The sequence below is a fragment of the Drosophila teissieri genome, chromosome X (genome assembly GCF_016746235.2).
Source record: "Drosophila teissieri strain GT53w chromosome X, Prin_Dtei_1.1, whole genome shotgun sequence".
NCBI lineage: Eukaryota > Metazoa > Arthropoda > Insecta > Diptera > Drosophilidae > Drosophila > Drosophila teissieri.
In genome coordinates, this window is record NC_053034.1 from 14,713,795 (window position 1) to 14,739,209 (window position 25,415).

General features: G+C 48.3%; 4 protein-coding genes across 8 annotated transcripts in view; 1 reads left to right on the forward strand and 3 right to left on the reverse strand.

The window, feature by feature from the left end:
* LOC122624581 overlaps positions 1–1,967 on the reverse strand; it is a 38,960-nt gene extending 36,993 nt beyond the window's left edge. Inside the window, exon 1 of the mRNA XM_043804217.1 lies at positions 1,669–1,967. Coding sequence (XP_043660152.1) covers positions 1,669–1,946 — 278 coding nt within the window. The 5' untranslated portion in view covers positions 1,947–1,967. The remainder of the gene's footprint in view (positions 1–1,668) is intronic.
* A 6,608-nt stretch (positions 1,968–8,575) lies between these two features.
* Positions 8,576–10,109, reverse strand: LOC122624720 (odorant receptor 9a). The gene is made up of 4 exons (XM_043804401.1): positions 9,761–10,109; positions 9,423–9,688; positions 8,812–9,333; positions 8,576–8,629 (listed from the first exon to the last, which is right to left on the reverse strand). Exons 1-4 carry the CDS (start codon positions 10,107–10,109, stop codon positions 8,576–8,578), a joined length of 1,191 nt encoding a protein of 396 aa, XP_043660336.1.
* Positions 10,110–11,115: 1,006 nt separating this feature from the next.
* LOC122624597 (ATP synthase membrane subunit K, mitochondrial) lies at positions 11,116–11,714 on the forward strand. Its single transcript, XM_043804235.1, has 3 exons — positions 11,116–11,253; positions 11,334–11,410; positions 11,495–11,714. Exons 2-3 carry the CDS (start codon positions 11,336–11,338, stop codon positions 11,564–11,566), a joined length of 147 nt encoding a protein of 48 aa, XP_043660170.1. The 5' UTR covers positions 11,116–11,253; positions 11,334–11,335; the 3' UTR covers positions 11,567–11,714.
* A 2,591-nt stretch (positions 11,715–14,305) lies between these two features.
* Positions 14,306–25,361, reverse strand: LOC122625213 (neurogenic protein mastermind). Of its 5 annotated transcripts, none has more exons than XM_043805214.1 (6): positions 24,732–25,360; positions 22,504–22,770; positions 22,248–22,413; positions 16,189–22,163; positions 15,622–15,726; positions 14,306–15,543 (listed from the first exon to the last, which is right to left on the reverse strand). In XM_043805214.1, the coding sequence occupies exons 2-6, from the start codon at positions 22,591–22,593 to the stop codon at positions 14,938–14,940; spliced, it is 6,942 nt and encodes a 2,313-aa protein (XP_043661149.1). In that variant the 5' UTR covers positions 22,594–22,770; positions 24,732–25,360; the 3' UTR covers positions 14,306–14,937. The 5 variants fall into 5 exon arrangements, with proteins under 5 accessions (XP_043661149.1, XP_043661151.1, XP_043661152.1 ...); XM_043805216.1 differs by lacking the exon at positions 24,732–25,360 and adding an exon at positions 24,055–24,216; XM_043805217.1 differs by lacking the exon at positions 24,732–25,360 and adding an exon at positions 23,957–24,216.
* Between the last annotated feature and the right edge of the window lie 54 nt (positions 25,362–25,415).

Below are 25,415 nucleotides of genomic sequence, written 5' to 3' on the forward strand. Positions count from 1 at the left end.
ACAATGGTGTGTGGCACTCTGGGGCACTCCTGTGCGGCATCCGTTACCCTTTTGGCTAGCAATCTTGTAGCAAAAGGAGGCGACCCATCCATTTGATGTCCCTCCAATTAGGCATTTAATTATAAGAAAAAAAAAAAGGAAAAACGGAAGCGCCGCAAAGTGTCAATTGCAGCGCTGAATGCCGCGAAATGTGGCAATGATTGACTGCGCGGCGATGACGAGGGCAACTCCGGAAATGAAAGCCGGACGGAGGAACTCAGCCGGAAGGAGAAACAGAAAACAGAAGTACTTTTTTGAAGGCCAGCAGTGGGAGCACAGTGGAAAATAAGACGAAACTTTTGTGGAGTGCGAACAAAGTGCCAAAGTTCCGCCTCAAATAGACAGTTTCCTTGCTCGTTGACCCAAGTGACCCAAGGTGACCCGCCAGTGTCCACCAGTTGAGCTTAAGTAAAGGTTTATTTCATAATTAAACAATAATTATGCGCAACCAATTGGACTTCAATTCATATTTAATCTGGTTTATTAAATACAAAAATGCAGCTAATCTAGCGAGTTATTTGTATAAAAGTAGCTACTCTTTTATCCAATCACAAACTTTTGATTTGACCATGAGGCTTACTTTGTAAATACATTTCCGTTAGTCCCACCATAAATTACATCGCGATATGGAGTGCACAATCAGCGGGTATTAAGGCCAATAGAGATAAGATCTCCTAATTTCATCCATGAACTATAATTTACACATGAGCGCAAATTTCTAATATTACTTTGATATTTACGAGACATGGCTTAAATCGCGCACAGCAGGTATTGCATTCAGATAAATAACTTTTTAATCATGGAAAAAACGTCTTTGGCCAAGTTGACACTCAGACAAAGTGACCAAAAAGGGTTCGGTTCGCTTGTCAGCCAAAAAGTTGCCAAAGGACTTGCTTGAAGGTCCTTGTTGGGGGAGGTATCCATGGCTGGTATCTATTTATAAAGCTTCCCCAATTGGAGTCCCCCACCGAAGTGCAAAATGTGTTAATTCGTTGTACGTAGCAGTCAACAAAGGTTTTTCGCCCCGAAAATGAGGGGCATGAGATTGAGTTAAACCTTGGGATCTAAGGAGAGGGTGAACTTGGGCTAAATGACACCGAAATCATTAGGAGCGGTGTAATTATGTTATCACTCTGAGTTCTTAAAGCCATGACTTCACTTGAAGTTAATTGTAGATACAGCCTGTGTTTAAAGTGGAAATTTCCAAGATTTTACAGGGATTATATACATAATATATATAATAAGTACTATATTATAGGGATATGTATGTAATCGATATATGTTAAATATACATAACTTTACAGCTCTATAAAGTTTCACTTGTTTTGGAGGAACTATATAAAACTATACATATAATATGGTTAATATGATTAAGTTATGTATGTATACGCATGCTACTCGGCATATTGAAATGGTGTTGATTTAATTCGGGACACTTGGGTTCAGGTTCAGACTAGGCCCACCTTTGGCTCCGCTGCCATGACATCGCATGCCCAATTAGCTAATGGATATTGACAAGGTCGCACGGCATCGCTCGTGAGGATGATGGGCTGGATGTCAATGGGCACTCGGAACGGGCTGGACTCTCGGAATGGGAATGGGCTATCTATATTGGAAGATTGCACTCACCTGTCGCCGTGCGAGTCCCTGTCCCTGTCGCGTTCCAGTCCCGGATTCGGATTGGCTAGACCGGCTGCATCCGATCCGCCGGCAGCTGCTCCCGATGCCTCCTCCACCTCCACGTCCATTTCCACTTCCGGTTCCGCATCCACTTCCGCATTCGGGCAAGATCCGCAACAGGCATTTCTGCTGCCAGGAGCCACCTGCTCTTGCTGCTCCTGCTCCTCCTGCTGCTGCTGCTCCTTCTCCTCGGGGATTGGTGGCCTTTCCTGCTGCTTGTCCGACATCCTGCCTCTTTCCGCTTTGGGTTTTTTTTCTTGTGTTCTAGGTCCTGCTGATATGGACGGGTGCTGTCCAGGTCGCGATGAAATGGTACAGAGCAGATGCCCAAGTGTTGTAATTGTTTTTTAATAAAATCGCTGCTGCTGCTGCTGCTGCTAAGGCTACCCAGGCAGAAAGAAAAAACAAGAAATGAAAATGCAGAAAAAACAGAAAAAGCAGAAATAAAACGAAACGAAACGAAGGAAAACAATGCCATGCGAACAAAGGGAAATTAATGTAAATTAATTGCTGTGGCTGGTGGAAAGCCTCTTACACCCAACCCATACTTTTCCCACTTCTTTCCACATTTCCTGGCATTTTTACTTTTCCTTTTCCCATTTTCTTTTGTCTGCTGTTGGACCAAATTAGCCGCAATGTTAAAATAAGAAGGAGGAAAGTTCGCTCCGCACTGGATTTCAGCCAAGGTAGGATTGTGGCCAAGGTAGCGGAGAAACTACAATATTGTGCCAACGCTTTGAGCGAGTAAATTAGAAACTGGAAGCCAGGCAACCATCTTATTTACATAAAATTAACTCCTTTACAATTAATTAATGAATGGCGAAGCGCAAGTAGTTGGCTGTGCTAGTTGTGTGTTGATTCTGCTGTGATTATTTCTTTTGTGTAGCCACTCTGAAAGTCTGTATTTATTATTTATTGTGCTACTAATCTGTTAATTTCCCTGCGTTGCCTGCTACCAAAATTGCTACGAGCCGCAATGGAAAAGCCGTAAAAAGGCTGTGATGGACAAGGAGCTTAATGCGTCAACATCCCGCCGATTGCAATTGATCACCCGGAGCGGATTTAAGCCACCACATATATGATGAAACACCGACAATTGAGGTAATTAAAAAATGGAAGTAAGAACATGGCCACTTTGTGAATCAAGTTAATTATTAATGGGATTCATTTCCATCACGGAGTTTAAGCAAAAAGTGTAGCATGCTTATTGGGGCGCATTGCACATAGAACCACTATACAAACATTCCAACTCTTTCTATGATGAAATGCTTATGATTAAAGTGTAAGCAACAATTATGATTAAAGTGTAAGTAAGTGTAAGCAGCATTTGTGATTAAAGTGTAAGTAAGTGTAAGCAGCATTTGTGATTAAAGTGTACGTAAGTGTAAGCAGCATTTATGACTAAAGTGTAAGTAAGTGTGGGCAACATTTTTGCACTTGCACACTTGCTATTCAATCAAAACTAGCTACACCTAGGCAAAATACAAATTGAATGGCACATGCGATGGAATGGCCAGACAGAACCGCAAATCTCGAATCATTCACATGCGATTAGGCATCGTATCGGCGATGATGCGCCGCCCTTCAGGCCGAAAGCCGATTAGATTAGAGCGGAGCGGAACGCAGTGGAAAGCGGTTAGTCATGGTCGCAAATGAACTGCTCACCGGCGTAATTGGCCAGGACAAACAAAGCAGAGCTATCAGCTGCCGCCGATAAGTAGGCAACACTTAATGGAGACTAAAATATGGCATTTGGCGGCCAGTTGTGTATGATCGTTTGCTAACCCTTGGTACCCCTTGATACCCTGCAGCTCAGATCAAAGGAGATCAAACCAGAAGGCCACAAGACCAAAAGACGATAAGAGGAAGGACTACACTCACTGCTGCGGCTTCTGCGGGCTTCCTCAGAACATAAATGGGAATTTTCACAGCATTTGCATATGAATGATTCACACGGCCATGCATAACAAAAGGCCACGGTTGGATGGCTGAACGGGTGACTGGGTGACTGGGTGACTTGGTGAATGGGTAAATGGGTGGATGGGTGCTAGTGGGCGGGAACGACAGATAAATAAAGTATAAAATGCTGCCCAAGACGAGGAACTGGAGCTTCTGTTTTAGGATAGCATATATACACATATACTCATATATATAGAGATGACACCCCCTTGTGTCTGCCAACACGTCCTCATCAAATATGAAAAGGCAACACAAAATTACCAAAAAAAATCCAAAAAAATCAAGAAAGACGAAAGGAACCGGAACCCAAGCAGGAGCAAAGGAAATAACGAACCTAAACCAAACCAAACTGAAACGAAACGAAACAAAATGAAATGAAATGAAATGAAATAAGATTTTGTGCATAGGTCTGCATAAACTGGATGCTACACCTCAAAAGAGCCGAGGCAAGCAGGAAAAACAAAAAAAAAAACAAAAATAAATAAAAGGGAAAACGATGGCTTATAATAGCTGGCTGGACAGGGGCACCAAGGATACCTGACCTCCGATTTTCCCGCTTAGCCGCTTTGTTGTTACCTACTTTTCTCGCTTTACGTTCGTTTTTCCTTTTCTGTTTTTTTTTTGTATTTTGTTGTTCAAAAAGAAAGCCCCTCAAACAAACTTTTCATAACACGCACGCACTTTCAAAAAATTACAAAAAAAACGTACGTACAACAGACACCAAATGAGGGGAAGAACCAGAGTTCAAACCTGGATTTCTTTGCGTTGATTTCAGTGATTTCAGTGAGCACGCGAGACGAGTGTCTTTCAAAAATAATTTGGATTTTCAATTAAAGTTTGGAATTCGAATTGGATTTGGATTTTGATTTGAATTGGGTCCGATCGGGTTGACAGATTTGGGATCTGATTGCGATTTGAATGCTGGCTGACTCCGGTCTACTGAATACTGAGTACTGAGTAGTGAATACTGAGTACTGAGTACTGAATAGCAACTGCTCCACACTGCGATTCCTCGACACAACTTTTCCGGGGGCTCTCGGTTCACGGTAAGCGTAACCGACTGTGGCTGAACAGGAACTGAGTCGTCTTGTCAGCGGACGCGCTATTTTAAATCGGCCAGCGCACTGTTGCTTCCCTGTTAACGTGGCCGTAAACGGTTTGGGCCAGCTGTTGCCAACAGGCCAGCCAACAGGCGAGCCTGTTACTGCCACTCCGAAAGCTTTCTCCGAAAAAGCTCTGCTCACACGACGTACTGCCGCGAAGTGCTCCGAAGGACTTGCTCAAATATTCGGAAATCGGATATTAATTGCTTACCTTGCAGCCTACTGAGAAACTTAGCATAATCACTTGAAATATATTAAAAATGGCGTTAAACACAAAGCAGTTATACGAGTTCCATTCCATGAGATTAAACTTATTTTTCTTTATGAACTACGCTTATAAATAATTATTATTTAGTTTAAAAAAGCGAAGGGATGAACAAAAAGAGCTGCAAACCTTTGACTAGATCTTAGATATATCAGTATAAATTATTATAAAATGCTCATGAAATTCTAAGGCGCACTGTTTTTAATGTATATAGCTTGCCGGTGTTCGGGAGCAGCAGGACTTCTTCCTGCGAGGTCGCCTGCGGAGGAGCTCAAGTGCAGTGCTGAATATACATCCGCCTGCGGTGGCCAACGCTGCGTATACTCGATAATTCAGCTCGCCTCTTTGTACTCCTCCTTGCGCTATGACAACGGAATAAACATGGTTTTTTTTTGTGTTTTTTGTGTTTGGCCACTTGCAGTCGGGGCAATAAATCATCTTCGATGACAATGGGCCGCTACATCATCTGCCTTTTGCTCCACGCTCCACGCCTTTCTGTGCCGCCCAAAAAGCGTTAAAAGTGAAAACATAAAGCATATAAACTTTGATGGTTCTATTACTCTTTTCTGCTGTTGTTTTCTTTTTCACCTTTTTTCTAACGTGTTTCTTTTGGCGGGCTTAGGTTCAGGTTGGCACCTAAGACGACGGCTGGTTCCCATCCGAATCCGAGGTCATGTCCGGTTTTGATGGCGCCGAGGCGGAGCAGCTTGTCCTGACATTATGGCCGCAGTCGTTAAGCTCCGTGCGTTACTTTGTGACGGTTTTACGGAGCCCACTGGAAGGAGGCAGGACACGCAGGACAGGCAGCAGCACATCCACAGGATATTCGGGGCACATGGCGCAGTTAGCAGCCGCGGAAATTATGATTGCCCACATCAGGCATCACCTTGAAATGAGCGCGAAAATTGCCTAATGCCTATTTATTATGCCTTTCAGAAGTCTTCAATGTGAAAGCGGATTTTTTGTAAACTCCGGAAACTCTTTGGCTAACTATCTTGGAATTTATTTGTAGTTATTGAGAGAGCAGCTTGGGAAAATCCCCTTATCATTCACCTGCAGCAGAGCAAGTGAGTATTGTTTTCAGCTTAATAAAATGCCAATATTTGAAACTACTCAGTAATATGCTAACTATCTTGGGATTTATTTGCAGATTTTGAGGCAGCAGCACCTGCAGCTGCAGCAAAGCTTTATACAATGCCCATATTCAAAACAATTTGGTAACATGCTAACCATCTTGGGATTTATTTGAAGCTATCAAGGGGGCAGCTTGGAAAAGCCCCTAATCATTCACCTGCAGCAAGGGAAGTGACCATTATTTCCAGCCCTTTGCAATGCCCCTCCATTCAAACTAAAAAAACAAGTGCAGCTCTAGGACAATGGCAAAGGCAGTATAGGCTATAAAGGGCCTTTGTTTGCCGGCTTGCGATGAGAGGTGTACCAGAGGATATAGAATTATTCACTGCTAAGTAATTTACCGGCAGTTCAAAACTCCTGGCAGTGAAACACAAAACAAAAAATAAGAGAAAATAAGAGGAAATAAGAAAAAACCCTTTTTGTTTGCGCACACAAAACTGAAGTTGTCAAAACAGTTTATTTTCGAAATTCATGAGCTCTGTTTGTGCCAGCTTATCATGCATTTTATTTATGCTCAATCATGGCACTCGCACTGCACACATATATTTCAAATAATATTTTATTTCCATTTTGTTTCTTCTTTTTTCACTGTGTTTTATGTGCGAGCTGCTGGGTGGTGGGTGGAAAGTCAGTGGGAGGGGTTTTTGTGTAGTAGCAACCAACAAGTTTAGAATATCCAGTCGCTATGCAATGCAATAAATCATGAACAGGTCCAGGGACATTTCAATTCCGTTTATTTTGTTTCGGTTACAACTGCTCCGCTGCCAATCTGCTTTATTGTTGTTACCAAATCGGACTTTTTTCGAGGGGGTGGGGGCGGAGAATGGCATTTGAGAGGGAGATAAATAAATTCAATTCTGACCATGTAAATCAAAAACGGGGGAAAGTGATTGGGGTGATGACCTTAGGGGGGCGAAGGAAATTTGGAAATTAGAAGCGCGCAGCCCCCGAGAAATTCAATCATTCAATCGGCAACAAAAAGAATAACACGATGATTATATAAATATTATGTATAACAAACGGGAATACCGAAATATATAATATATATAAATATTATGTATTACAAACGGGAATACCGAACGTACATTTTAATGAAACTTATATGTTTGCATTTGAAGCAAGAACATTTTAATGAAACTTATATGTTTGCATTTGAAGCAAGAACATTGAACGAATCCCAATAAACTTTCCTAGTATTCCGCAAATATATTTGTTGACAAAAACACGCAAAACTTTGCAATTAAATAACTCGTTCACGTTTTGAAGGACATGTGGCTAATGCATTTCACGATTGACACCCAACCCATTTCATTTGCAGCCCGATGAACCGCGTGAGCTGAGCTCAGACCCTGTCCACCCCGGCGTATACGTAATTAAGAACTTATGAAATGAAACTCGCGGCAGCGCAAAACAGTTGGCAATTGAAGTGCAACGGGCGTGAAATGTGGGCAATGATACTTGGCTTGATGCTGTTTCGCAAGTGCCGAACTGATGAATTGCCAAACTGAGGAACTGACGAACTGCCGAAGTATCCAGATATCCAGGTATCCAATCAAGCAGCTCAGTGTTGCGTGTACTTAGGACTTTTGCATCCAACAGATATCGAACTTCCTGCTCCATAGTCGCCTGTCATCAATCACGGCTCGGAAACAGGAAATCGTTACAGCCAGCTAGAAAATGGGTCGACCATGGGTGCAATTGGTACTTTCACAGAAACTGACTGAAACTGACTGAAACTGCGTCTGACTGCGAAATCGCGAAAAGATACGTATAGTTTGCAGCGATATCGCTTGCAATCTGCTCCACTTTGCCACGCCACCTCGGCACTTCCACCTTGAAAAAAACACACAGCTCGCATCTGAACTTTCCTTATTTTCCTTTGAGCTAGGAAAAACAGCTCGAGTTTGAAAAAGAAGTCTCGTCATGTTGGGTGGCAGTGGCAGTGGCAGTGAATGGCATTTGTCCCCACTCATTCCCTGCCCCCAAATTGTGGCGTATTTTGCCCGGCTCGTTATAAAAATAAAACAAATTAATCCAACAAGCTCGTCGCAGCTGACGATTCAAAGACGGCAACACACAGTTGGCGTATGAAATTGAAAGTGAGTTTCATTGGTCTGATTTTCCCGATAATATGGAAACTTTGTAGTTCAAATGTATCTGTATCTTCAAGTGTGCCTGTGCTGCACTTGGCAACATTTCTGTATAATTACATAAAACTATCTTTGAAATTGTTTTATTGGCTCGAAGTCTATCTGCAAACATGTAATACATATCTGCAGTTGTTATTTTGTTGCTGAACCTGGAACCTGAAACCTGATTTCGTAAACAAATCTGCTGTGTCACCTGGCACAGCTGCTTAAAATGCAGCCTCCTGTGACTCATTTCGATGTCCTTTTTAGGCATTAAAGGAGCGCAACATCATGATGTACGACACGGCGGAGCGCACAATCTGCAACGGAAGTACCAAGTACATATAAATATAAATAAATAAGTAAATATTGCATATTATGTCTGCAATAAAACTAAATAGTCTGCAATAAAACTTCTAAAAAGGAAGAAAGAAATGCAGGAGCTTTGAACTATTTCTCCCGGTGTATTGCTGCGGCACGTGGCATGGCTACGGCAACTCACCGCCGAGAAGGTGGCCATGCTGGCCTCGAAAAAGTAGCCCTTCATCTGGCAAGGTCGTTGGGCGCGCATGGCGGCGATGAGGAGGGCTCGCTTGGTGGGTGGCGAGAAGTCGGTCCAGTTGCTCTCGTACAGCCCGTTGCCGAAGTCCAGGCTGGCACTCTTGATATTCTCGCCGCACTTGGAGTAGATGAACAGGGCGATGAGCAGCGAGCCCACAAAGGCGACGAAGTAGAGGCTCTGCGGATTGGGAAACAGATCCGCCACCTGGAAGCCAATGAAGCAGATCTGCAGGGCGGAGAGAAAGAACTGCAGAAAGATCAGCGGGCGGTACTTGCACGCGATGTCATCGGCGATCTGGAGGCCCTTCTGGTGCAGCAGCAGCACCTGGACCAGACCCTCCAGCTCCTCCTTGCCGCCCACCGCCGGCAGGTGGATCATCCGGTGCTTGGCAATCTTGAAAATGGCGCACACGTTGTAGGTGAAAAAGAAGAGCAGCGAGTCCACGCACAGAGCCATGGTTACCTTAAATTTACAAAGAGCTGTACTTGTTCAATTTTCCACAATGATAAACCAAAGAAAAGGAAAAATAAAACCAGAAAGAATGCACTTACTGCACTATAGCTGGCCATCACATTCCACAGATAGGTGGGCACATACCACATGACCACCTGCAGGTCGTACGGATAAACGCCATTGTGGGGCAGCTCCAGGTGAATCTCGTCGCCGCGAATCGAGGACAGTATTATGCCAACAAAGGGCTTTAGGGCCGCAAAGATTCCCGCCAGGCCAAAGCAGCGGGTGTACGTGAGGCTGAGCAATTGGTCGCTTTGATTCTCCACTTCAATGATTTCCCGCGCATCCGGCCACACGCTGATTTCTGCCAATTGTCAAATAAATATTTATATAAAAATATAAAGTACATACATATATGGAAAAAAAACATATGTACCTTTAGCCAAAATGGCCCTGATGTGGTAGATCTGGCCCACGAACTCCCGGCGATGATAGCAGAAGAGCAGGAACTTGACCAGGGTGAGCATGCTGGCGAAGGTGGAGCCCAGGGTGTCGGAGAGCAGGCTCACCTGGGTGATGTACTCGTGGGCGGCCAGGAACATGGGCACCATGAACAGGAAAAGTGGTCCCATTGTGACGAACGTCAGCCACGGACGGTCGTTCTCCATCGTGGGACTCCACAAATCGATGCCCATGCAGCGATAAACGAGGATTTGCACCCGCAAGGATTGGTCCTTTTCCTCCGGATTTTCCTCCTGTTTTTTTCCTTGCACCTGGTCGCTCATCTTTCACTGGCGGACTGTGCCGTCGATGGGCTCTTATACCTTCTACTGAGGGGGCGTGGCAGTTAATGTCATGTCAAAAGTACAGTCAAGCTTCTACGAACCTCAAGAAATATAGTTCTTGACATCCGTACAAATCTTTGTGAGAGTGCTATGCATATGAGCTGCTATCTGAGTAGTTGCTTAAAAAATAGAATTCTTTTTTATTTCAACTTGGCAGAGGTTCGACTAAACTATGTTGGACTGTATATAATTTTTTTTGATTTTTCACTAATTGTTGAGTCGGAGGATTTGGCAGTACTTTCATTTAATATGCTTCCTTTGTGCGCGGGCTTGTGGGTTAAATGGGTGTGGACCTGGGTGGACTTCAAGTGCATTTATGGCTCTAATTACACGATTTTTTCCGCCTTTCGCCGCATTCTATTTAATGCCCTTAACTCGCCCTTTCACTCGCTCGTCCTGACAATCAAATGGCAGCCTTTGGTTCCCAGGAAGTGCATTATAATTTTAATGAGTCTGTGCAGATTTGAGCGACACGAGCAAGCAAATAGATGTGGCGCGTTTATTTTAAGCTCCTTAATTAGATGCGATTCGCAAAGCTGTCGTTGACTTTTGATAAGAACCACTATAATTTGCCCGCCCAAAGGCTTACGGACCTAAGGGAAACGTTTTTGACGTCTAGGATTAAATCTATTCAATAGTCAAGTATAGTTTTTGTAAATTTAGTATATATTAAAATATTTCATAAAGTTTTATTGCAGAAACATATATAAGTTTTAGTTTGTTTTAAGATATAGATAAATTTCAGCTTGATTCATAGTGTTATTATTATTCCCCCATCAGGTAATTTACTAATATCCAAGAACTGTTGTTTAAATGTATTTGGCAATTTCGAATTGTCGCGCCAATTACCTATTTCAGTGCTGATTAACGCACCAACGCAGTTGGGCAGCTGAAATTCAGCTTACACCCAGTTGGCAAGTCCAGCCCTTGCAACACTGCTCGATAGTATCGATAAGCCCCGACAAGCATCCCCTCCCGTTATCGAAGACCGATAGGCCCCGATAGGCTCAGTTGTATAACCTCTGCTCGCAAATATTTTTTACAGGCAACTAGCAGCTCGAATTCCGTGCAAATAAACCTTAAAGTGAGTAGGCCAAGTTCCCGCCTCCGCAATTCACTAAGTTCCACTTCAAACGCATATAATCAAACGCATATAATCCGCAGAAATGGCTGGCGAAGGCGAGAAACTGACCGGCCTGTCGAAAATCTTCAATGGCTCCACCATGAGCGGCCGTGCAAATGTGAGTAGATGGAATCCCAGAACGCCGTGCTCGTGGTAATGCTAATCGGGGTGTTATGCCATCCATTTATCCCTTCCCGTCCAGGTGGCCAAGGCCACGTATGCCGTGATGGGACTGCTGATCGCCTACCAGGTGCTGAAGCCCAAGAAGAAGTAGAGGGATGCATTTGCTCCAACTCTGCTACAAACTCATCCGCCACAACCGATGTCTTGGATCCGGGAATGCGTGGATTCCGGATCAGTTTATTTTATGTGTAGTGCAAGACCTTGAAGGAATAAATAAGCTGAGAATGTAACACACTGAACACCCGAAGTGCATTATGTAACGATCCTGGGACTGCCACATGATTTCTGGGCATCACTGCGGTGGACACCAATACCTAGCCAATACCGATCTATGGTCCACAAGGTACACACGGATGAACGCATGATCAGCCGGGCTAATAATAATAATAATAAGTGGCACACCTGCTTTTATGCTGCATTGTGGTTTTACAGGGGATAAGCTTACGTTCAGTGCCCGTACCACTTGTTAACTGAGTTGCAGCCAAGAAGATGGAAATTGTCCAATAATTTTGAATCCTAATGTTCAATATAACCTTCAGTTTATTCAGCATATATTCTAACTTTACGGCTTGCAAGGTAAACCCATGGTGTGTTTTAACGGGTTTTGCCCAGTTAGCACCACAGTTACCAGAAATCCAAGTCCATATATGCCGCCTATTTCTGTACAATTTCCATGCCTGGAAAATGGAAGCGTCCGTCCTTTAATTGCATAAAAAACTTGACAGCCATGATCCAGTGATGTCATTTCATGCTACATTAAAATCCCAAACTGAAAATAGGAAGATCCATATACAATGAACATCTACCAAGATTCCACCTATTCCTTTTATCCCAAACTAAAATCGCTGAAAGGAAGAAGCAGTGGTTTTCATTAGTCTAGCAACACATCTACCAAACTTCGGGTTTCATTTCCTTTTTGGTTTTCTGTTTTTAATATTTTATTTAAAGTTTTTATTTCATTTCAAACTTGCTTTAAATTTCCTCTTTTTCGTGGGACTTAGGGACTTTTTTGAGAGGGGGCGGGGCGGTGGGCGTAGCGTTTGCTGGCCCATTTTTACGAAAATTCAGTATTACTAAAAATTAATTTGAATGAATTGAATGTAAAAATGGTTTACATATATTTGTATGCATTTATATGCCAAGTACTCTTCACTTCTCTTCTCCTATCCTCTCCACCATCGTCTACTCTTCCTCTTCGTTCCGTTTCCGGCCTAAACGTCGTCACTATCGTTATCGTAATCGTTATCATGCTTATGCTGTTTGCTATCCTTGTTTTGGTGGAGACGAAAAACCAGATGATGCATTTAAAATATAGGTATAAATTAATGTTTATATCATTTATCAATATGCTATATAATATACCTTTTACATGTATTGTGTGATAGCAAGCTTGCTTTGTTACTTTTACTCATCATTTTCATAAATTTGTGTTTGCTTTCGATTTCAGTTTGTTTTGCTTTTGCTTATGGTTTTGTTAATAACTAAACATTGCCTGGCATAGCAAACGTCCCAAATATTTTGGGTTTCTCATATGTGGGCGTGGCTGGGGCGCATGTGTGAGAGAGAGTTTCTGTGTGTGTGTTTGTGTGTGTGTGTGTGTGTGTGTGTGTGGACTAATTAATATCGCTATATGGTTTTCTGTTTTATTTCGGTTTGCTTTTCAGAAGCATAGCGAAAAGTGCCTTGCTCATGCTTTTCATTTTACTTTTCTTTGCATTGTTTAATTATTAATTCTACTACGCATAGTCCTGCGGAATGTGGCAGGGATTTCCTTGCTCCCATTGGCTTTTGGGACGTTAAAAGATCCGTGCCCCATTCCGCCGGGTTTCGATCCGAGTATAATCGTTTTAATTACGGTTACTGGGATATATTTGTGAATTTTTTGCTTTTCCTTAAAAATGTTTGCTGGAGTGTTTTTGTTTAATTTTTAGCTTGGATTTTGCCTCTATATATATATTTATGTGTGGTTGCCTGTGTTCTTGTTTGTTTTTTCTTTTTTTGTTTTGTGTACTATATGCCATACATATCATATCCTTGTTAAGTTACAGTTACATAATGAATTACACATTTATATAAATCGTTTAAATTTCATGTTGCCTCCTCACCTGCCCACCATTAGCATACTACGTTGAGCATAAACGTCCTTTTTCGTGATTTTCAAATTGCAGCAGAACTGGCGGGTTAATGATAATCGATTAACTAATTATCGCCGGCAGCGGCCGAGGTGGCAGCACTGACTGCGAGGGATGCGGCGGCGTTGCCACCCGTGTGCGATTGCGCTGAACACTATATTCAAATTGTCGCCCTCTGTTTTGGTTTTTAGTTTTAGTTAGGATCAGGGTTTCGTTTCACTTGACTATAACAATATAGAGTCCGCCGAGTACAATTTCTTACGCAAGTGTGGTGTCTAATTGTATTAGTTGTTGTTGTTGTGGTTGGTAAAAAGACGAGATTTCTATGGATTTGTTTTAACTTTGAACTTAACTTTGCGCTTAAACACACTCTATTTTTCGCCTTATCCGTTCTCTCTTTCTCTCTCTCTCTTTGTCCGTCTATGTCTGTCTCATTCTCTCTGTTTGTCTGTCTCTCTCTTATTCGCTGTCTACACAGAAAGATTGATATCAATATAGATAGATAGGTAGATAGATAGATGGTATATATAATGTATATTGTAGCATAATCATAAATTAGAATTATTAGTTAATTTTTTGTTGGTTGCAAAAAAAATTAAACAATATGTATATATAAAGAAATTAAAGCATACGCAGTGCCAAAGGTTCGTTTAGTTTTTCTTGATTCGTTTAAAGGAGAAAGACTCTACTACAAAAAATCATAAGTATATAAAAGTAATATATTATTATGTAAATTTGTTTGACAAAAAATACAATCTGCTATTCTGTATGTATGTATGTATATGTAAATGTATGCATGTGTGTGTGTGTGTTGTGGTGTGGTATGGTGTTGTGTTCATTTTCTTTTTTTTTTGTTATTTCTTCTTGCAATTAGGTATTCCTTACTCGTTTCCTGTTGAATCTTAACTGTCGTCTTACGTTCGTTTTGCGATTTAAATAAATTTCCTCGCTACGGTTGCCGGTTGCCTTCGCTGATTTTGCTGAGTTGCCATTTTGCGGTTGTGACGGGGATGGATTTCCCCAAATAGCTCACTATCCTACTTGCATCGCCCCTTTTACATATTTTTGCGGGCTTATGCGGATGCCTGTGTCTCGCTTGGTTACTTGATTATATTCCACATATCTAGTTTTAACTCCTGACTTGCTCTGTTTACGTTTATGTTCTCGGTTCGGATGCGATGCATTCCTCCAGCTCGTGCTCTTGGCCAGGTTGCACTTTATTCTCCTGCGCTATCCATCTGTATCTTTGTGTTTCTGTTTCGTAGTAATCCTGGTGTGTTATGGTGGGTGGCTGGGATCGGCTGGGCGGTGGGTGGTGACCATCTGGTACTCAGTTCGCATGCCACTCACCCCGATTGCCCGCACCGCCCGCTCCGCTGGCGTTATTCGCATAGTAGGGCTTTCCGGGTCCCGATCCTGCCGCACCGCCAGCTCCACCGCCTCCTCCTGCACCACCGGGGCCACCATTGCCACCGTTATTGCCGCCGGGCGGTCCCACAGGTGTTTGACTGCCACCGCCTCCGGCACTTCCGGCCACGCCTCCGCCGGCACCGGTCACCTGTCGCATATTCTGGGCCCGCTGAGCCGCTGCTGCCACAGCTGCCGCCTGTTCCCTCTGCTGTTGCTGCTGCTGCTGTTGTTGCGGATGCTGCGGATAGTTGTTGGGCCGCTGAATGGGCGTGGGATAGCGTCCCTGGCCGCCGCCGCCACTTTGGCCCACGCTGCCAACGCCGTTGCCGCCACCATTGCCGCCCACCTGGGAGCCACCGCCTCCTCCTCCGCCGTTGCCACTACCGCTGCCAACCGCTCCGCTGCCACGGCCGCCCAAGGCGTTCATGTTCGGACCGTTGCCGCCGCCGCCCTGTCGCTGTTGCTGCTGCTGTTGCTGCTGAGATTGCTGCTGCTGCTGCTGAAGCACCTGGTTCTGCAGATCCCACTGATGAGAAGAAGAAAGAAGGAGGAAAGGTAGGCATAAAGCAGCAGTCGAGCTGAGCTGAGTTTAAAGGTAACCTACCGCGCCGTAGTTCTTGTGATGGGGTGGACTGGGCTGCGACTGCACCTGCTTGGCCAGACCGAGGCTCATATCAGCGCTCAGCGGACTCTTCAGCTGACGACCCATCTGCGAAATAAAGCATGAATGTGATTAGGATACATACAGTAGAAAAATAAGTGGCTATAATATCCATCTCCGAACTCCGAGCCTTTATGGCAAACATAATTTTCTAATTTGATCCGCTTCATTACGTTTGAATGGTTTTAGAGTATGAAAACAAATTGATACTAATGTATCAGACATTTATTGAGTATCTTAAGTGTACATTATGGTAGTAGAAAGCCAAGCACAAATTAATAACACAATATCGTTTCAAAGAATATGGCGATTAGCCCAAGAATAAATACATCAATTACATTGCTTCTTTAGCCATTTTTTTTTACTGGCTCCGAATCTTGCTCAAACTTGATCGTGGTCTTGATTTTTTTTGGTTTTTTGGATCTTTTTGATTTTTTATAGGGCTAGGCGAACAATATGTGATTACTGGTATGGGAAATTGGGTACTGGGTTGTCTAGTCCTGCGCTTACCGAGTCTTGCATGTGTGCCTGGCCCTGACTGCCCTTGAGATAAGCCGCTCCGGGCGTCGGTCCGCCGCGGTACTGATTAATGCTGGCCGCCGTCAGCAGCTGCGAGTTCAAGAACTGCGTGTTGAAGGTGCCCATCGTGTGCTGCGACTGCGGCGGTCCCGGCGGCCCATTGGAGCCGGGCGGTCCGCCCTGATGGCCGCCATACATGCCGGCCGCGGTGGCCAGTCCATAGCTCTGCGCTCCGCCATTGCCCTGCGGCGGTGGTCCACCGTAGAACTGCGGTCCGCTGGGACCGCCTGGCGCCGAATTCGAGTAGAAGCTGTTCGACTGCAGCTGATGGGCACCCGGCGGTGGGCCACCTTGTCCCGGATGTTGCGGCGGTGGGCCCGCATAAAGATTCATATACGGCTGAGTGGTGGCATAGGGACCAGGTCCTGGTCCAGGACCGCCACCGCTACCTGCCGACTTGGAGCCAATGGCCCCGATGGTCTGCTGGCTGGGCGGCGGTTTGGCCGCACCGGACGACATCATGGAGTTGCTGCTTGACGAGATTATTGCCACTGCGGCATGGTTGCTCGGATTGCTCAACTGCTGCGAGCTGGGCTGGCCAAAGGGACCGGGTCCGGGACCCGGACCACCGCCCAATCGGAACTGGGAGGAGAGGTTCGAGTACATGTCCGGTGTGGGCGCCGTGGGCGGCAGGCTGCCGCCATGCGGTGTCTGCATCGCGTATGCGTTCACGTTGACATTGAAGGGACCTCCGCCAGCGGCCGCTGCCGCCGCCGCCGCTGCTGCTGCCGCATAGTGGTTCGGGAAGCTGTGGGCGGCCGCCGCCGCCGAGTAGGCGGGCGAACGGCTCGAATGATCGAGCGAATGGAATGGAGCGTACAGATTACCCCCCTGCGACGGTGGCGGTGGCGGCATCTGCGACGAGTTGAACACCACGGCCGGCGGACTGGGAATAGTGGGAATGCCTCCAACGCCGAATTGCGGTGACGCTTGGTAGAAAGAAGGCTGCTGCTGCTGCTGTTGGTGGGCCTGCTGCTGTTGTTGCTGGTGCTGCGCTTGCTGCTGCTGTTGCGAGTGCTGTTGCTGCTGCTGCTGGCTGGGCGGTGGGGACATGCCCAGGTGCTGCTGCTGCTGCAACTGCTTGGTCTTCTGGTGCGCCTGCTGTTGCTGCTGGGGACTGGGGTAATCCTCCTGCTGGAACTGCTGCTCCAACGATCCAGCGTCGAACGGCGACCCATGACCGTAGCCATGGCCATGACTACCGGGCACCGGTCCCGGTGAGGAAAGTGCATGGTGCTGATGGTGCGCCTGTGCCTGTTGCTGCTGGTGGTGCTGCGCCTGCGCTGCCGCCACCGCTGCCTGCTGTTGCTGCTGCTGTTGGTGGTGGTGGCTCTGCATGTGCACCGCCGACACCGCGTAGTGTGGCATTTGCTGGTGTTGCTGCTGATGCTGGGAGGCGGCCACGGCAGCCACAAAGGAGGCGGCGCTCATGTGGCCACTGCCGTCGTCACCTGTCTGCTGCGGTCCCACCACCTGCTGTTGCTGCTGCTGCGCCACCACCTGCACCTGGGACTGTTGTTGCTGTTGGGGCTGCTGTTGCTGTTGCTGCTGCACCTGCGCTGGCGATGGGCCGTCGGACATGGGCGTGGCCGACTCCCAAACCTTCTTTACGCTGGCTATCTTCATGTTGAGATCCGCCGTAGAGTTGTTTTGCTGCTGCTGCTGCTGCTGCTGCTGTTGTTGCTGTTGAGAGTGTTGTTGTTGCTGCTGCTGCTGCTGTTGCTGCTGGCTGGGCGTTTTATCGATGGTATCCACAACCTTTAGGGGTGTGGTTGGATCGTCGCCGAAGCTAAATCCGAGTTTCATATCCTGCGAATCATCGCCAGAGCCCGCCGCCGTCGCCTTGCCACCGAAACTCATCTGAGAGAGTGCGCTGGACAGGCTGTCAACGGTCATGGTGGCGCCACTGCTGGACACCGAGAGCGTTCCGGGCTTGGTTACCACGGCAGCGGCAGCTGCCTGCTGCTTATATGTGGAGTTCTCAAAGATGATCGTGTTGACGGGTGCGCCGGCGTCCAGTAGGAGATTGGTTGATGGACCCGAGCCAACGGCGCCGAGCGAAGTCTTCTCCCCAATGGCGGGCAACTTGCTACCCGCCACCTTCTCACCGCCGACAACGGCGCAGGATTCAATCTTCTTCTTGTCCGCCGCGCCGGGAACTGCGACCGATGAGGATGTGGCAGTAACGGATCCCACCGATCCCACTGCAGTGCCAGGTGCTGCGAGGCCGGGAGGCAGTGGCAGGCGACCCGCTGCGTCCTTCTGTAACTCATCCTTTGCTAGCAGGGCAGTGTTGTGGGCAGGCGCCAGGGCGGCAGTCTTGTCCTTCTCCTCGCCCCCAAGCGGAGATGAGTCCTTGTCATCCTTGCTTGGTTTGTGCAGGCCGGCGCTGAGTGCCAGCTGGTTCTGCTTGGTCTTGTCTAGGTCCGCCTCCGACTCGGAGGTTCGCTGTTGCTTGCCATATTCCTCATAGCCAAGTCTGCCATAGCTGCGGCCCGCTCCGCCCGCACCCGATCCTCCAGCGGAGCCGGTGCCCACGGGCTGTCGACGGTAACCAGAAGCCGAGGCGCCTCCTCCGCTGGAGAGACCACCACGACCACGTCTAGAGGGTTCGCCGCGTGGCGAGAAGCCCGCCTTGTTTGCGGACGCACCGGAATTGGGCGCACCGTTGCCCGACTCCTTTGGGCTGCGACGAGCTGCTCCGCCTCCTCCACTGCTGTAACACTCCTCGTCCACATCCTCAGAGTGCTCCGATTGCTCACCGCCGCTGCCGTAGTAGCGCCTGCCGCCGCCGCCACCGCCACTTCCACGACTGCTGCCCCAGTCGCTGGCGCTTCTCTGGCCGCGGTAGCTACTGCCCGATCCAACGGATGATCCGCCAGTGCCGCCAGTATAGCCACGGCCACCACGACCACCGCAAGCAGCTCCGCTCCTGGGACTTGGCCGCTTATTGCCGCTCTTGTCCTCATCCACCTTGCCAGCCGCCGACTTCGCCTTGTCTTCAGATTCCAGTACAGACTTGTCGTCAGCGCGCTCGTCTCCCGACTTCTCGATCTCAACGCTGCGTCGCAGAATCTGAGTGGGCATGGGATCTGCTGTCAGCGTCTTTTGCTGCTGCGGCGAGGCGGGCAGCTGCTTCTGCTGGTTTGAGGACTCCTCACTGAGGCTCGGCTGTCGGGCCGGGCGTTGCAGGATCTTTATTTGCACTGCCGAGTCGTGACTGTGGGTCGAGGAGAAGCTCTCCTCGCGGTGACGATGGTGCACCTTCTGCTCGGCATCCGTTTGCTCCGCCCACGAGGTGCACGAGCCACCCAGCACATCGTCGCCAGCCGATGAGACGCTGGTCTTACGATGCGAGTTCTCAGATATGCTGCGCGGCAGAGTTTGTGCCTGCCGATAGTCCTGACCGCGGGTGAACCGCTGCTGCTGCTGTTCCATCTCCTGGTCCTCTCGAGCACTGTTGCTGTCGTGACGATTTCGCCCGTAGCCGCCGCTTCCGCCGACACTCGCACCACGCTGCGCATAGCCACCGGAGATGCTGCGACCCTGCCCAGCATTGGCTTGTGCTCCTCCACCAGCGCCACCGCCTCCTCCGCTTACTCCACCCTTCTGCAGGTAGCGGGAATTGCTATCGAATGCACTGCTTGCAGATGCGCTCTTCTCCAAGCGCGGCAGCTGCTGCTGTTGTTGCTGCTGCTGGCGCTGGAAACGGGGTGGTAAATTTGATTGGAAATGGGTAAGGAAGGTCTTTTGACCGTAGTCGCCGCCTGTTGACGAGGATGACGAAACTCCTCCGCCGCCACCAGCTCCTCCCGTGGGAGTTATGCCGCTTCCCAAACTGGAGATGCTTCCCCGGGGTCGGCGATGCAAACCTCCGCCGCCGCCTTGGCCTCCGCCCTCATCTTCGCTGACATTGCCTAGCGGAGCGGACGAGGGTGGCACCTCATTGCTCAACGAAGCTGAGCCAGAGGACACTCCGCCCTCGGCTCCGGCCAGAGCAGCCGCCGCTGCCTTTTTGCTATTCATCTTCATTTCCAGTTCTTGCAACTTCTTGGCAGCCGCCTGTTTGCGTTCCATTTCGCGACGCTCTTCCTCCTCCTTGCGCTGCTTCACTCGCTCGTACACGCTGGCATCCAAGGCAATGCCGCCGGCCACTGGTGCTCCCACGTTGCCAGAGCTACCTCGGTGGCCATTCTGTTGACGGACCTCTTGCTGCTGCTGCTGTTGCTGTAGCTGCTGATCCTGAATGCCATCCGATGGCTGGTCGCGATCGGTGCTCTCCTTGCCGCGCTGCCAACTGGTTGTGGAAGCGGACAGCTTTCGTTGATCGCTTGAGGAGGATCCTTGCGCCTGCATTTGGGCGGAGCTGTGCTGCTTGCCCTGTCCTTGGTGCTCTTCCGGAGTGGACTCATCGTCCGAGAATGTTAGTTTCTTTGTGTAGTCAATGTCGTCCTGCTTGGTCCAGCTATCGTCCTTGGCGATGGCGTTGAGGCGCTCCAAGTCCTCTTCGCGTATGATAGGACGCTGCATTTGGGCCACTTCCGGCTCCACCACGTAGTCCTTATCCTTGCGCCCGCCTGCGCCACCGCCTCCGTTGGCCTGCTGCTGGGATTGTGGGGGAGTGGGTGATCCTCCAATGCCCAGTCCAGATTGTGGGGGTGACGAGGAGGTCGGTGGTCGCTTGGGAATGGCAGTGGCCGCCCTGAAGCCTCCACTGCCCACCACCGCTGGCGAGGCAGAACGAGCACCCAGGATTCCGTTTTGGTATGGAGCGTTGGGCAAAGCAGAAGTGTCCAAGGATCCGCCGGCCAAAATACTGGCCGCCGTCGCTCCACCGGCGGGCAACGGAGCTCCGCTGCGCATGAACGAGGGCATCAGCGATAGTATGGGCAGGGGCACAGCTCCGCCCGAACCGCCTCCTGCTCCGCCATTACCGCCCATTTGATGGTGGCCCGGGCCCTGTAGGTTGAGGCCCTGGTCCGCTGCCGCAGCTGCCGCCACCTTGGCCGCCTTCTCCTGCTGCTGCAGCCAGGCGGCCGTATCGTTCTGTGGACGAAGGCTGAGCTCGCCCAGATCCGCGGACCCGCCGCCGACGTCGTCGCTGCCATCTCTGTAGTCGCGATGCGAGTGGTGTCCATACTGGCGCCCGTGGCCATGGTGGTAGTCCCGATGGTGCTGTTGCTGCTGGTGGTGGTGCTGTTGATGCTGCTGGTGGTGCTGCTGATGCTGGTGATGGTTTTGGTGGCCGGCATGGTGTGCCTGATTCTGGTAATGGCTCTTGCCAGCTCCAGATCCGGAACCCACACCCGCTCCCGATCCTCCGCCGGCGCCGCTGCCAACTGTGCCGTCCAGCGTGGGAAATTCGTACTGGAACTGCGGACTCTGGTAATGGGGCACCACCTGCTGTTGCTGGCGCCCATAGTTCTGACCGCCCGAGCCCCGCTCGTGTCCTGTGGTGATGGCAGACCATGTTTTGGGCGAGTTGACTGAGTGTCCGCCCGATCCTGACCCTGGTCCTCCTCCTACTCCTGATGATCCGCCGCCGCTCGATCCTCCTTGTCCGCCGCCGCCGGAGCTGCCCACGGAGTTGTTAATTAATTTGAAGTTCTTGTTGCCGCTGCCTGAGCTGCCGGCGTTGTTGTTGCTGCTGCCGTTGTTGCTGTTGACAAACTTTCCGGCGTTAGGGCCGAGACCGACGTTATTGTTGTGCTGGTGCTGGCTGTGAGTCAGCTGCTGGGATAGATGGCCCCCAGCAGATGAAGACGCAGCTCCTCCTCCGCCTGATCCCGATCCGCCGCCCGCTCCTGAACTTCCGCTGTGGGCAGTGGTGTTGTTGTGGCTAGTGTTGGTTCCTGCCGCGCCAGATCCCGCTGCTCCGCCTGCGCCTGCTCCTCCAGATGTGGCTCCTAAAATACAAAATTCAGTCAGTTAAACGCGTGCATCTATTACCCACATCATCGATAAGATGAAATCGCCGAACGAACACCTACCTTCGACTGAGACTAGGAGATTGTTGTTGCTGCTGGTGTGGGTCTCGGCCTTCAGGGATGGCAAATTGGCTGGTGGTCGCCTAGCGGACGGCACTTTGCCCAAGATTTGCATTCCATGTTTACGTGGCACTTGATTCTTTTGTGCAGATGGTTCACTCGACTCGCCCTGCAAGCAAGAAGAAAAATTTAAGGATCAGATAGGTTTGGATCTATCAAGATTTAGATCTAGATCTAGGTCTAGGGGCTTGCTACTTACGCGACTATTCTTGTACATGCGATTTATATCCAACGCTGTAAATTTGGGCTTGGCATTTCGCTCTCCCCTACTTCCCCCCAGTGTACTCATGCTGCCAATAGATCCTCATTAGCGTTAGCTTCCTTCACGCCGCCGCCGCGCTCCTCGTCTTCCCGCTGCGCTGGAGGATGGGCTAGGATGTGGCTGTGGCTCTTTGCGAGAATTTGGTTAAGGTGCTGGGATCGCCGCGTTTCGGCCTAAGCTCCTTGTTTCAGTCTTTCTGGTGGGCTGTAAAAATCAAAAGCGTAGATAGGTATTAAATTGAGTACAAGTGGAGGCGAGCCGGGGCGAAGCGAGGCAGTTGCATGTGGGTGGTGCTCCCTACAAATTGTTTACTGCACACTGGCCTTTGTTTTGTGAGTCCGGGAACTCCTCTATTTAGCCACCCCCAACCGATCCGCACCACTAACGCATACAGAGGTGGATCTGCACCGAAAATTGGGGGGGTTCTTTTTAGAAATTAATTGCAAATAATTTATAAACTTTGCTTTTTCAATGCATTATACATCTAGCGAACCTTTTCAGACAAATAGAAACAAGGGTTTTAACTACTGTAAAACTAGAAGGTTTTCGATTTTGTAAGAGTGTTCCACCGAAACTTCAGTTTCGTTTAAAGTTTACAGTGCATTGGTGCATGGTAACAACTATAATGTAATTGCATCCAACTGGCACAAACTGTTCGCAGAATCAATTGGGATTTTGTTGATATTGCGTTTATTACGAAAACGTTTGGGGCTACTATCCCCCAGTTTCTCCCCCCCTTTGATCCGCCCATGAGTGCAGCCAATGTTTGGTGCGAGCAGGACAGCCAGTGTCTCGAAGCACACGCAACTGAGAGGCTGCCTTATGTGGACGGCAGTGGAAGCGAGACAGCTAGACGGGTCTGCCCACACACACACACACCTCGACGCACAGCAGCGGCAGAAGCGGCAACGCATTGAAAGAATTTTTTGCGGTGGCGTCTTGTAATAATTGCTGGGAGGGGGCGTGAAGGGGCGGACGAACAATGGCTGACAACTACAGCAACAACAGAAAAACGGGGACAGTAAAATCCTCCCAACAACAACACCGACAATGGCCGGCATTTAAAATGTAACCAATTTGACAGATGCAAGTGTGGGGAGTATAAGACAATCTAAACGCTTGGCAACAATTCTTTTTCTCCTTTTTGTAATAACAACCATTCACAAGCAAAACGCACACTAACACCACGCAGGCACAGGCGCACACATCACACACACACACTTACGTTCGCAGAAACCGAGAGGCTTTGATAGTTATTATTTAATCGACGAGTGCAATTTTTTTTTCTTTTGTTTTACAGCCGTATCCTTTTATTTATATTTGATTGTGCATGTATGTGCACATTGGCTGGCAAAGGCAAACAAAGAGAAGAGAGACGAGTGAAATATACCGTTTAAACACCACACACGCACACGGCCACACACTCGGGGAGTTTCGTTTGTTAGGCAGCGATGATAAACTGAATGGAAAACGCTAAAATTTGTTTACTTCGAACGTTTCGCGGTCTGCTGGCACACTTGGCCGCCTGTATATTGGTTATTTGACTGTGATAGACTGTTGAACTTCGCATAAATTGCTATCTTTTGATTCTGCTTTCCACCTTCCAACGTAAAGTTTGCCGCTGCTTCTTCTTGCTCGAGTTCTTCCTCTACCACTTCTCACTTTTCGCATGTATTGCGTGCGTGTGAGTGGTGTGGATTGCAGCGTTGCCACCTGGGTCGGTGGGATCCAGCCAGACCGCCAAGTAAAACTAATGCAGGGGTGGCAGTCCCGGTAAACACCTGGCAATTGTTAAACAATTAGAGAGCGTGCTATTTGCCGATTAAACGGAAATTAACAGACTCTTTGCATCGATGCCGAAAAAAAGAGAAAACGGAAAACGATGACCTGCCGCCGACAAATGCAACGCTGCTTGCGACATAGAGCGGGACAACATGATTAGCATAGCTTCTATTCGCTCCCACTCGCACACGGCAAATTTGACAAAACCGAAAAAAGAACATATTTAATGCACTTTATATTTCTACCATAACTTGTCAATTTACGAACTCTGGCGCCGCGCAATGAAACTGAATTTTGCAGTCCCTGCTAGCAAACAAATCTCGACTCCGGCCTGAGACTCGGGCTGCGACCAGAGAGAGAGCATAAGAGACCATAGAGCTTACCCTTTCGCACGCAGAGCACACACCGCAAACACAGTTCGTTGCTCCTTGGCTTCTTTCTTTCCTTCGCCTTTTTTTTGCACTCTTTCTGGCGCTTACTCAGCGCTGGTTTCGCCGCTTGTGAAAACACGGGACGAAAACAAAAGAGAGCGCAAGCAAGACGTGACGTGCTGCTGCTGCTGCAGTTGTTGTTGTTGTCAGTCGTCTTTGTTCGCCAGAATCTTCGATTTGGTTGAATTTCGATTTCGATTTGGTTGCGATTTTCGCTATGTTGCGCTGGCTTTGTGAGCGCTCTCGCTCGCACACACTGGCACTCCGCTCTCCCACTCTCCGCACACTCGCGCCGTCTCTCTCCCACGCTGTCGCTTTTTTGCAAGTGTAGGTGGAAAATGGTATCGGGTGAGGAGGCTTCAAGTAAACCCGTTTGAATTCGTTTTTTCCACGGGTTTTTGCCTTTCTTTTGCTAGGTTTTAGCTTTGCACACACACTACACACGCACTCCACTTGCGTTTGCTTTTTATTTTGATTATTTGCGTTGCGTTCTTTTCACGTAATACGTAATTGTCCATTAGTTTTAAATCGTATGTATTATTTTTTTGCCATTTTACGGCAAGCGTTGCCAGATTTGAATATGTGGATGCAGTGCTGCCCGACCGTCCTTAGATTGCCACCGTTTGAATGTGTATC

Bases quoted from the DNA above. Each gene is read 5' to 3' on its own strand.
- LOC122624720 (XM_043804401.1), bottom strand. From the start codon at position 10,109: ATGAGCGACCAGGTGCAAGGAAAAAAACAGGAGGAAAATCCGGAGGAA. The intron at 9,334-9,422 runs GTAAGTGCATTC...TGTAAATTTAAG, and splicing joins TGATGGCCAGCTATAGTGCA to GTAACCATGGCTCTGTGCGT. The intron at 8,630-8,811 runs GTGAGTTGCCGT...CTTCCGTTGCAG, and splicing joins GCATGGCCACCTTCTCGGCG to ATTGTGCGCTCCGCCGTGTC.
- LOC122624597 (XM_043804235.1), top strand. From the start codon at position 11,336: ATGGCTGGCGAAGGCGAGAAACTGACCGGCCTGTCGAAAATCTTCAAT. The intron at 11,411-11,494 runs GTGAGTAGATGG...CTTCCCGTCCAG, and splicing joins CCATGAGCGGCCGTGCAAAT to GTGGCCAAGGCCACGTATGC.
- LOC122625213 (XM_043805214.1), bottom strand. From the start codon at position 22,593: ATGAGTACACTGGGGGGAAGTAGGGGAGAGCGAAATGCCAAGCCCAAA. The intron at 22,414-22,503 runs GTAAGTAGCAAG...TCTTGCTTGCAG, and splicing joins GCATGTACAAGAATAGTCGC to GGCGAGTCGAGTGAACCATC. The intron at 15,727-16,188 runs GTAAGCGCAGGA...TTTATTTCGCAG, and splicing joins AGGCACACATGCAAGACTCG to ATGGGTCGTCAGCTGAAGAG.